Source organism: Hoplias malabaricus, chromosome 17 (genome assembly GCF_029633855.1).
Source record: "Hoplias malabaricus isolate fHopMal1 chromosome 17, fHopMal1.hap1, whole genome shotgun sequence".
NCBI lineage: Eukaryota > Metazoa > Chordata > Actinopteri > Characiformes > Erythrinidae > Hoplias > Hoplias malabaricus.
This window is the reverse complement of record NC_089816.1, coordinates 4,691,935-4,704,043: the sequence shown is the minus strand read 5'-3', so window position 1 is coordinate 4,704,043 and position 12,109 is coordinate 4,691,935. Positions and strand designations below refer to the sequence as shown.

The 12,109-nt window shown below is 40.4% G+C and overlaps 1 protein-coding gene across 4 annotated transcripts; it reads left to right on the top strand.

The window, feature by feature from the left end:
- The first annotated feature begins 4,810 nt into the window (after positions 1-4,810).
- nkrf (NFKB repressing factor) lies at positions 4,811-12,043 on the top strand. 4 transcript variants are annotated; one of them, XM_066649762.1, is made up of 3 exons: positions 4,811-4,892; positions 7,378-7,502; positions 8,475-12,043. In XM_066649762.1, the coding sequence occupies exons 2-3, from the start codon at positions 7,394-7,396 to the stop codon at positions 10,745-10,747; spliced, it is 2,382 nt and encodes a 793-aa protein (XP_066505859.1). In that variant the 5' UTR covers positions 4,811-4,892; positions 7,378-7,393; the 3' UTR covers positions 10,748-12,043. The 4 variants fall into 4 exon arrangements, with proteins under 4 accessions (XP_066505859.1, XP_066505860.1, XP_066505857.1 ...); XM_066649763.1 differs by lacking the exon at positions 4,811-4,892 and adding an exon at positions 6,428-6,563; XM_066649760.1 differs by lacking the exon at positions 4,811-4,892 and adding an exon at positions 6,538-6,673.
- The last annotated feature ends 66 nt before the right edge of the window (positions 12,044-12,109 follow it).

Here is a 12,109-nt window from a genome sequence, read left to right as displayed (position 1 = left end):
GGCAAGAAAACAGCTGACAGATTTTGATTATTGGGTGGTCTATGTCTTTAATTTTAGTCAAGTACAGTCCTAAATTTTGTATGGTAGTAACCAATAGCACTGTGTGATTTTGTTCTATAATATATTGTTAGTGGCCCCTGACTACAAAAGTTGTTGTGTAGTATGTGACACATTAGCTGGTGTAATGGATTTATTATTAACGTACTACAGACATAACAGTAAACAAGCAAGACTCTGTAAGTATTGTAAGACTTCAGTACACTGAAGCACGCTCCTGCTCTGTACTGGTTTCCTATTATGACTTGAAGAAACAGTTGACCACCCCCAATTGTCATTGTATAATTCGCACCCTATTACCCTATTTAAAACAGTCTCTATTACAATGGCATTTAAGGAGAACATCAAATGTCCATATTTGTCATAATAAATAAAAAAGAAAAAAAAAAACTCATGCTGGCAAGCAATGAGGATGTGTGATAGGGAAAGGTGTGGCTATCCTACATGCCCAAAATGAGTAAACCCAATGGTACACTATTGAACCTCCAATCCTGGATGAATAATTGTATGAGAATGTATGGGAAACACTGCTGAAGAAAAAGAAACAGAAAATTTGGAATACAGATGCAGTAGGTATGGTAATGTCATAGTTTCAAAGCACATTACTTGACTTTTTTCCTTTTTAGCACATTTTTTAATTACTGTGTGAAAATATACTGTACGTAATTCTTCCAACTTAAAGCAAATGCATGTTGTTGGACAAAAGGCCACACAGAGTTAAGAAAGTTTGAGCAGTCAAAATTGTATTAAAATAAAAGACTCATCTATTAAATTACCAAACTGAAAAGCATTGTAGAAATGTGTTAAACTGTCACAATGAGAGAAGTACAAGACGAACATATATAAAGATGCACTGTTATGATGAGTTTTAACGGTATAATAAATAAATAAATACTCAATAAATGTATTCTGCATTTTGTAAATATGGCTAGCAGCTTGCTTTGAAAGAGATATTTCTTTCACAATATCCATCAGGTATATAAAGCTATACATTGAAATTTTGTTACAAGTGTATTATTATTTATTTACAGGGTGCTGTTAAAGTATGAAAACTCCCATAAAAAAGACGCTAATCCTATTTTTGACACGAGCTCTGGGGGAAAGGAGAAACCCTGGCCTAACTGGTTTCCCACTTTCTCCTGCAACTTGTGTCTAAAATCGAATCACTATCTTTTATATAAATGTTTCCTTACTTTTCTATTTCTGTACTTTTGAGACATCCTGTACTTTGCTAATTATGTCTATTTGCATTGGTTACACCAATTGACCATACATATTTACCATGTGACTCTGTTTTTGACTGAGCCTTAAATATTCAAACTACAAAGCATAATAATTTACATTATTTAAAATCTATATTTAATTTGAACCCCTCAAGGCTTAGAAACTGTCCAAAACATGATTGGAATGAGCAAGAATATGTATTTTTGTTTTAGTGGTATTCATTGGTTGTGTCATTCATTAGCTATATGACAGACACTACATGTTGGGCCACTGTTCTGCCCAATCTCCAACCAACCAAAGCCAAAGATCTGGGAATTGTAAGACTCACATTTCACATCAAAGACCAGTGTAAATTAACAACATTTATTGCCAACCTAGAATAGTGAGGCTGCAAAACCATTAATGGCATTCCACATTGGCAACAATGGTGGAATCACCACACTTAGAGGATGCTAAGTGTTTTGGGTTTTTTTTTTTTGTTTTGTTATCTAGCTAAACATTCTGGCTTCATGTATCATACTTCAAAGTAAGGAAGAAATAATGAAGTCATCACCAAAAATAGGTAAATATATAAAGTAGTGCTTTATTGATTGGCCTTGAGCATAGGAGTTGACACACCTTGCCTGAAGAAACTCTTTGCTCTGTGGCAAGGTTCATTATTGATCCATTCATTCATTCGATTCCATCAAGGAGCCACTAAAGGCTTTGAACTCCAAGACTGAACGTTTGGAAGACCAGAACAAAACTGGAATTTTGAATCAGAGGGACTCCTAGCTCAAAACTCAGCTCAGGTCTCTGTTTCTAACAAGCTGAACTTTATCTGTTTTGGCTGCTGATAATGAACTCCTCTAGAAGGAACGTCGTCATGGAGATTTGCTGCACCTCCCCTGTCTGAGCTGCAGGATCAAGGACATGTGACTGCTACTACATTCTTGGACATTTTCACGAACTGAAACCCCTTTCCCCCTTGAACACGCCTCCTACTGCTTTTGTCTACGTCACTGAAGGCATAGTCTATGACCTTCTTTTTTTTACCACCACTTCCCTGTTGTAATCCAGCTGTTTCTTCTAACTGTAAGATGGCACGGGGCACCCGCTGCCATCGCATCTGTTGCGCATGCCTAACCCCTGTTTGGGTGAGTGGACAGACGGAAATGTAATTTCGCTGCAAGTTGTACTTGTATAACTTTGTATGTGACAATAAATGCAATTCAATTCAAATTCAATTCAATTCAATTCATTCATTCATTTTCTGTAAGTTATTTATCCTGTTTAGGGTTTTGTTGGGTCCGGAGCCTACCCAGAATCAATTAGCACGAGGCAAGAACACACCCTGCACCGGGCACCGGTCCATCATAGGGCACCACACACTCACACTTATGATCACTTTTGTATACTCCACCTACCAGCATGTGTGCTTTTTGCTATGAAGTAAAAAAAAAAAAAAAAAAACTTGGTGAACATCCAGTGGGGAGGGCGGCATGGTGGCGCAGCAGGTTAGTGTCGCAGTCACACAGCTCCAGGGACCTGGAGGTTGTGGGTTCGATTCCCGCTCCGGGTGACTGTCTGTGGGGATTTGGTGTGTTCTCCCTGTGTCTGCGTGGGTTTCCTCCGGGTGCTCCGGTTTCCTGCCACAGTCCAAAAACACACGTTGGTAGGTGGATTGGTGACTCAAATGTGACCATAGGTGTGAGTGTGTTGCCCTGTGAAGGACTGGGGACCCCTCTCACCTTGCGCCCAATGATTCCAGGTAGGCTCTGGACCCACCGTGACCCTGAATTGGATAAGCGGTTACAGATAATGGATGGATGGATGGATCCAGTGGGGATTCTTTTTGTCCGGCGTACTACATAACATAATTTCATAAAATAGATTTTTTTTTGTGTATGCCAGAAGTATGATTCTTACCTGAATGTATTGTCGACTGAACTATATGGGGGAGGAGGAACAGGAGTCTTGGACTGTTTTCTATAGAGCTGGTTCCCTAGGTCCCAGAGAAGAATAGAGAAGAGCGGAATCTTAATGTAAAACCCTACACTATATTTGTTCATATAATATTTGCATGCATGCACTGTTAATGTCATACTACATACTGAAAATGACTGTGTGTGGGTATGTATGTATATCTCAAAAAATTAGAATATTACTTAAGATCAATACAAAAAAAGGAGTTTTAGAAACGCTGGCCAACTGAAAAGTATGAACATGAAAAGTATGAGCATGTACAGCACTCAGTACTTAGTTGGGGCTCCTTTTGCCTGAATTACTGCAGCAATGCGGCGTGGCATGGAGTCAATCAGTCTGTGGCACTGCTCAGGTGTTATATGAGAGCCCAGGTTGCTCTGATAGTGGCCTTCAGCTCTTCTGCATTGTTGGGTCCGGCGTATTGCATTTTCCTCTTCACCATACCCTATTGATTTTCTATGGGGTTAAGGTCAGGCGAGTTTGCTGGCCAATTAAGAACAGGGAGACCATGGTCTTTAAACCAGGTACTGGTAGCTTTGGCACTGTGTGCAGGTGCCAAATCCTGTTGGACAATGAAATCTGAATCTCCATAAAGTTGGTCAGCAGCAGGAAGCAGAAAACACCTAAAACGACTCTTCTGACCTTGGACATCAGAAGCAGATGACATGGCACCCCAAACCATCACTGACTGTGAAAACTTTAAACTGGACCTCAAGCAACGAGGATCCTGTGCCTCTCCTCACTTCCTCCAGACCCTAGGACCTTGATTTCCAAAGGAAATGCAAAAATGACTTTCATCTGAGAACATAACTATGGACTCCGCAGCAGTCCCGTCCTTTTTGTCTTTAGCCCAGGGGCGAGATGCTTATGATGCTGCCTCTTGTTCAAGAGTGACCTCACACAAAGAATGCGACGCTGAAACCCATGTCTTACATACGTCTGTGCGGTGGTGGTTCCTGAAGCACTGACTCCAGCTGCAGTCCAGTCTTTGTGAATCTCCTCCACATTTTTGAATGGGTTTTGCTTCACAGTCCTCTCCAGGGTGCTGTTATCCCTTTTGCTTGTAAACTTTTTTCTACCACAGCTTTTCCTTCCCTTTGCCTCTCTATTAATGCTCTGTGAACAGCCAGACTCTTTAGGAATTGGCCTGCTTGTGTCTTTTGGACAACTGTCAAGTCACCAGTCAATACTGAACCTTTTCACAATATTCAAATTTTCCGAGACACTGAATTTGGGGTTTTCATTAATTGTCAGTTATAAACATCAAATAAAAAAAAACCCACTTGAAATATTTCCTTATGTGTGTAATGAATGAGTATAATATACTAGGTTCACTTTTTGAATGGAATTACTGAAATAAATCAACTTTATCATATTGTAATTTTATTACCAGCACCTGTATGTTTATGTTTATATATATATATATATATATATATATATATATATATATGTCTAATTGTAATTAAAGTTTTATTGCTGTCTGGAATAATGTGCTTTCAGTATGGGGGTGTATCTGAGGGTTCTACCTTTAAGGATTACTATCTTCATCTGAGACGCAGAGTGTGAGTAAATGAGGAACAGAGCTGAGACCGCAGTGGAGCTTCATCCAGCAGCACATAAACATACGGAGCTTCACCACTAGCGAGGTGAGATTCACGCTGTATATGGAGTATTACTTTAATAACATCATCCTTCTTATTATTCAAGAAGTAGTTAACCTCCGAGCATGAACGGCGGAGTAAAATAAGCAATAATGAAATGTTTATCCAGTAAGAGCTGCTATGACTGCGTCAGCCCAGTGAATCAAAATAGCTCTGTAGCTTAAGGTTAGCTGGCTTTCGGTCTTTACACTGGTTAGCATGTTTGACTGGCTTCTGCTAAAATAGACAACGCTCAGATAATCTTCAAAATGTGCTGAAGAGTAACGAGCAAGACCTTAATATACTTTACATAGTTTGGTCTATTGTTATGTAATGTGTACACTGTTGTTAAACGAATGAGCCCTTTGTATTAGCCGGGTTGTTAGACCATCAAATGAGTTGTTTTTAACATCAACGTTGCTAAACCTAACATTATACGTTAGAATTTAAACACAAATTATTCCGTATCCTCATGAATCGGTCACTTATCAGCCAATGCATTTCTAACCTCAAAGAGCTAGCTAACTTAAAATAACTAAACTATTAAAGTCAATGGTCTATTTTATTGCAATAATAAGGTGAGCGCATAAAGTGCAGCCTTTCATTTTACACAGGAAACCAAATGAGTCAGCCTACTTGTGTTTAAAGTAAATATAATTTAGTAAACGCGGTGTTAGCATAGCCTATTTGATACTAGCTTCACCGCTCCGGTTTAGCTTGACTTCAAATCGGGCGGACATGATAGCTACCACAAGATTCAAGAAGTTGAATCGAGTCGGATTCAGATTTGAAGTGAGTCGATTCAGATACAAGACATTAATAATTACATAATTAAAGCAAATTAAAATAATTATACTCATTATAAATTTACATTGGAAAGTGCATTTCAGGCGAGGGAGATTCATCTTTGCCAAAAGGTTTGTTAAAATGTGTACTAAATATTCCACTTTGTCTAAAGAGTATACAGCAAATTTATCGATGTCTGAACTCTGAGAAGATATACTTAACAAACATCAGTGATGCCAGGATCTCCCTCACTGTACTGTGTGCCAGTGAACTTTGGTGACTCTATGTGGAATCGACACTTTAAATCGGAGAATCGACTCTGCACCATCACCGGCAACATTATTTGTATTGTATGACAAACGTGTGTTATTTTATTATTGAAATAAAGTGCTTGTGACTTGTAGAACATCGCAGTAAATATTATAGCCTGTCTTCTAGCCGATCATACGTCAAAATGTAGTCTGGTTTAAGAAAAAATAAGGAAAGTATTTCAGTTTCGGCGTTAGCTAAATCTTGCGCAGGCACCATATTTGAGCTCGCGTTTCTAATGGCTCCCGGCTCCCTAAGTAGTGCACTATGTAGGTAGTGAAGTAAGGGTTACTTGTCTAAAAATTGTACGTCCAGGTTTTTAAGAGAAGATCGTTTATATTCAAACATTAACTTTAACAGACCTCTCTAACATTAGATGTGATTGTTTTTGCCCACCATGTAGGCAGTTGGTGTCGATTTGGGACGGAACCCGAACTTCTCCTTTATTCAATCTCAGGGCCACGTCGTGGCAATGGCGCCGTTGGTGGCTCCGTTCAGAATGTCAAATATTTAACGGCATCAATACGTCCTTTTGTGTTAATGGATTCCGACAAAACTCCGAGAGCGACAAACAGTAGTTAGGTAGGACCTTCTTTTTTAGCAAACACGTTGAGAACTACACAGAACGTGACATAGATTAGCTGCTTTCCCTGTCGATGGTGGGGATCAAGCATGTATTCAATGGGATGCAGGTCAGTCGGGGTTTTAAGCGTCTTCACTGTATTATACATTCATTATCTGTAACCCTTATCCAGTTCCGGGTCGCGGTGGGTCCAGAGCCTACCTGGAATCATTGGGCGCAAGGCGTCTTCACTGTATTAGTTCATCCTAATTTTAGGTTCAATCCACATTTTAGCTGCGTGAGTACACGTATAAGTTGTTAAAACGTGGTTTTAAACTTTAGCTTCTGTTAGAGAAACTGAAACCCAAACTAGCCTTTTCTGCTAAATGCAAACGTAAATAAGTACAGTTGAAGACAACAATAGAAGCCTATTAAAAGTTTCCCCTCCTTCCTGAGGGCGTCTCATAACCCTTACTGGAATTTTGTGTTTTCCCGATAAGTTGGTATCATAATGTAATGGGTCCTGTTATGTCTGGGCATGTAGGTCTCTATAATGGTAACATTTAAGCCAGTGCTCATTACAGTAAAAACAATATTAGGCTTTCATTTTAATGTTTGTAAACATAATTTATAAATAATGGCTTTTAGTAGACGGTTATAACAATCTTCACACAATATAAACATTTCACAGCCCTGCAGGTTTAAAACCACATCATCATCATCTTTTTTTTTGCAGCTAATCCAGGTTCAAAACCACAGTACTTGAATCCTTTAAGTGGATTTTAGCTGAAATATTGAAACTGTACATTTCTGTCTCTGTTGTCTGTTTTGCAGGTATGGCCCACAACTGATGCAGCGAGTGCTTGAGATGGCAGAGGGGATTCATGTTGGCGAAATGCCCTCCTATGAGCTAGTCCCAAGTGCTGAAGCAAAAAAGAGGCCGAATTCAGCTGATGGAAGTAAGTCTTACCCCCTGTTCACATTAGGAGGCGTCCAAATAACAGGCATCTAATTTCTAATTACAGCAAGCAGTTTATAGCAGTTATTTAGTGGCAAGTGGTAAGCAATACAGCGATTTAGTGACAGTGACATTTTATTTTTATTTTTTTTATATATTAGTCCATTGCTGTTAGTGATTGTTGTATGTGATGTCTGTAATCTACTGAGACCTATGTGGGGGATATGTATCAAAACAAATAGTTTGAACTGTCAGAGTACACACACTAGTGATGTCATAAGCAGCCCCAAATACGCCAAAAAGAAACGGATGGGATTGAGCAATATGTTGCATTCAAAAGTGAACATAGTGTAAGGGTTTGTTTATATCTATAGTAAGGTTACAAAAAATATTTCTTATAGGGTATATGATGCCATCTGCATGTCCAATTCTGCTACCTACAACTGCTTTATTTATTTTATTTTATTAATTTATTTTATTTAATTTTTTGGAGAAACTGTTATGTTTGATGCATCCAGAATTGTTTTGAAGCAGATTTGCCTGAGGTACCTAACTCAGCGATAACTGACAACCATTCTTTCTGTGTTTGGTCTGAATAGATTTTTCTGATCTGTTATTTCAAACAAACTGCACAAGTTTGTTTGCAGGTTTCTGGGCAGGTTTATATTTTTGATGTGCATCAGGGTTTGCATTCACAATTATTCAGCACTTTAGAGCAATGATATTAGGTTGAATTTTAATTGATACAAACCCGCCCTGTTTGAGCATACTCTAAAAACAGCATTCTGATGAAGTTATATCTCTGAATTTGTATTCTTTTGAAACAATTGAGGAACTTAATTAGTACAGTTTAAAGAAAACAGTGTCGTCTTGTTCTTAATTATAACTGTTATAATTATAATCTGACTTGTTATGACAAAACAGGCATGACTGCACCCTGATATGAACTAAGTGTTTGTGGTGTACATTTCAGGAGAAGAACCAATGAGGAAGATGCCAGTATCAAAGTTTGGCTCTAGACCACGATTTGAGCCAGTACAGTTTGTCAGTGGCAGCAGCACCAGTAGCAGCTGCCTAGGGAGTACTGACGAAAAAGAGAATGAGAAGGAACGCAGAAGTGGAGAGATGAACAGTGGAAGACAGAGGGACCCAGAGCCGCCATACAATAGTGGACGTAGCTATGGCTCTTCATCTGCCTCTTCATTTGACAGAGGATCATCATATGGTTTTGATTCTTGGGCTGAACGTAGAACAAAGGACATGTCATTTGGCAGCAAGAGTGGGCTTGGCTATGGCAACAGAGGGTCCACCTCAAACTTTATGGGAAAGCTGCAGCAGGAATACACCGCAAGATATGAGGCACACACTGCAAGACAATCAAACTCACCTACTCAGGCCAGCAGATTTGATGGATATGCTGGGGGGAGGTCTGGGGGCTGGGATTCTGGGCGGCAAGGTTTGGGCTATGGGCATCAAGACAGACCCTCATCCAGCAGGGCTTTCACCAGAGTCTACGACAGTCCAAGCAGGAGTAGCCCTGGGTTGCTACCAACACCATCCATGCCAATCTCAATTCCCCAAGCAACAGTGGATGAGAAGCAGAGTTTAATTACCAGGGTTATGGCTGCTGTAGCTGTTAATCTGCGAGATCCTGCATTTATCAGTGGACCCGATGGTCCAAATTACAACTTTATTCTCAGCCGCAGCATTCAGGCTTGTAAAACCAACCCAGAGTACATTTATGTAAACTTAAAGGACATCCCTCCATCCGATCTTCCTAAGAACAGAAAAGTGCCATCTGAGGGCTATGCCTGTGAGCTTAGGTGTTCCTGTGTGTACCTCGCCACGGGATATTCTGGAAGCAAAAATGGTGCCAGGGACCGAGCATCAGAGCAGGCTGTCAAACTGTTTATGAAGCCAGTGGAAGTTTGTGTTGTACAACGTCAGTATAAACGTAATATTGTAAACGACATGGTGGTGTGTCAATTAAACACCCCGGTACCAGCCTTAGTTCCAGCTCTCCGTAACCCAGAGGATAACCCACCACCCAATACCAAGGGTCAGTATGTGCCTGATAGAAGTAAACACTGGACAGAGTTTGTCCTAATGGAGAATGCCCATGATGCCATCTGCATGCTCAACAATTCTGCTGCCTACAACCGCATGAAAATTGACTATACGTTTAACCCCATACCTAACAGCAATCTTTGGCTGTGTAGTGTATATGTGCAAGATGAGCTTGTGGCTCAAGCCAGGGGGACTAAGAAGAGCTCTAAGCATGCTGCAGCTGAGGAGGCTGTGAAGAAGCTGAGAATGAATCAGGCGGCTCGGCAACAGCAGGACCATCAGGAGCAACACCAGCAACAACAACTACAGAACCAACAGCAGCAGCAGCAGCAGCAGCAGCTTTTTTCTCAAGGGAGCTACAACTTTGAGCAGCCCACTGGCCGTTTTAGCCAGCAGAGTGGGCGAAAGAAGCAGCTCAGTGAATTGGTCATTTTAGAAAACTCAGATAATGCCATTTGCATCATCAATGATACTGCACAGTTCAACAAAGTGGCAGCTGACTACAAATTTACTGTGTTACCAGACCATCGTTGGAGGTGTGAAGTTTATATTGAGGGTCAGTATGTGGCTGCAGGTATTGGACCTAAGAAAACAGTAAAACATATTGCAGCAGAGGAGGCCATTGCCACGTTGAAACGAACACAGGCAGTGGTAAAGTCCAATTTGAGGAAGGAGGGTCATGTGGATGCCATTTCTAGAAATCAAATAATAGCTCGATCTGGTGAAGAGTCGATGCGACAAGAAATCAAAGAGGATAATATTGGTAACCAGTTACTTCGCAAGATGGGCTGGACAGGTGGCGGGTTGGGTCGAGAAGGAGAGGGCATTGCAGAACCGATCATGGTAAAGGAACAGTTTACCAGGGAAGGACTTGGCATGGATATGAATAGGCATGGGAACCAGCTGACTAAGCGTGACATTGAGGAAATCATACGCAATTATGCTTGCTCAGATCGACAGGACGACCTGCGCTTCTCCACTGAGCTCAACAATGATGAGCGCAAGCAAATCCATCAGGTCTCGCAAAAATATGGGCTGCGGAGCAAATCGTATGGACAGGGAAGACAGCGCTTCCTTGTGGTTAGCCGGAGAGTGCAGAAGGAGCAGCTTATTGGTCAGTTGTTGCAGGAGGGGCAAGTGGGACGATATGAGCTTGTGAAACCTCAGGCCTCTCACTGACCTGGGGGGGGAAAAAATGTAAACACTCAGAAACTCGTAGGTCAGCGTTTCCTCAGTCCTGTTACTTTTGTGCCTGTACACTACACATTTTAGTGGTTTCCCTGCTACGGTCACTCCTGTGTCAGCTGCTCTGTTATTAGCTCATTACAGCATTTTCGCACTGCAAGGTCCCTATTATGAACTACTCTCTTTATTGGTACCTGGTACATTTCACTAATTGGAACAGTTTTGGAAACATTTTCAAAGGTGCAGTAAGGTTAAATGTTGTTTACTTATCGTGTATTTGTGTGTTGCTTTCTTCGCACATCAGTACAGATGTTCCTTGTCGCACTATCCAGTTCTCACTTAGTTTTTTTCATTGGCCAACAATCCAAGTAACGTTTGTACCTCTTCAAAAGACCATGCTGCTATTGTAAAAACAATTGTGATCTCCACTGTAGCTTAGAGGTTTTTCACATAGCTAAATTCTCTCAGGCCGGCCCCTGCTCCACACTTGGCACCACAAGCAAGCAGGTACCCGTTCCAAAAGACAAAAATGCAGAGTACAGTAGTGTAGGTACCATGCAGTGGAAAAGACATTTAGGTGTTTGAAATGGGTTTTAGAATACAACTTAAAAACTGAAGCGCAGGGACACTCTGGAACCAGGACTAGGAAATGCTGCTACAGATGACCGTTACTATGATTAAAGCAGTTGTTACTTATTTGCTTCAATGGAGTGTAAAATGTATTTTTCAAACAAAGTGTCAGGTAACTCCATAAGTTGCTTCTTAAGGCCTGAGAAAATGATCATTTTCAATAGACAGCACACTCCTCTTTTCCCTCATGTAATACCATAGATTTTGTTCACTGTAGAGTTTGTGCTAGGTTAACTCAAGGCACTATGATATACACAAGCTACCTTCCTAACTGAGGTTTGTTATACCTTGTATCCTGTGATTTTTATGGACATGGACATTAGTAGTGGATCTTAGGCAGCATGTGCTCCTTTCAAATTTAAACATTCCATTTTCATTAAATTTTCACAATGGACAATATTCATCCCAACTTCCTGTGCAGTAATTTAAACATTTAAATTATAAAATATGTAAATAAGGACAAGGGTGTTGCATTACAGTCTGATAACAATTGAGTGATATAAAAGATCCAAGGCATCTTTGGAAGCTAGTTGACTGAACTGTCTTCCCCTGAGAAATGCCTGAGCAGCAGTTCTTGTGATTTATTCTTCATAAATCTCTAGGTTTTGTGAATAATGTTAAGTGTCTGCTTGTTTTGGCATACATATTAAACAAAATTAATCTGTCAATGTTTCACTCGTCTTCGATTGGGTGAAAGTCAAGCACTCTTCAAACACTTTTCCCTTT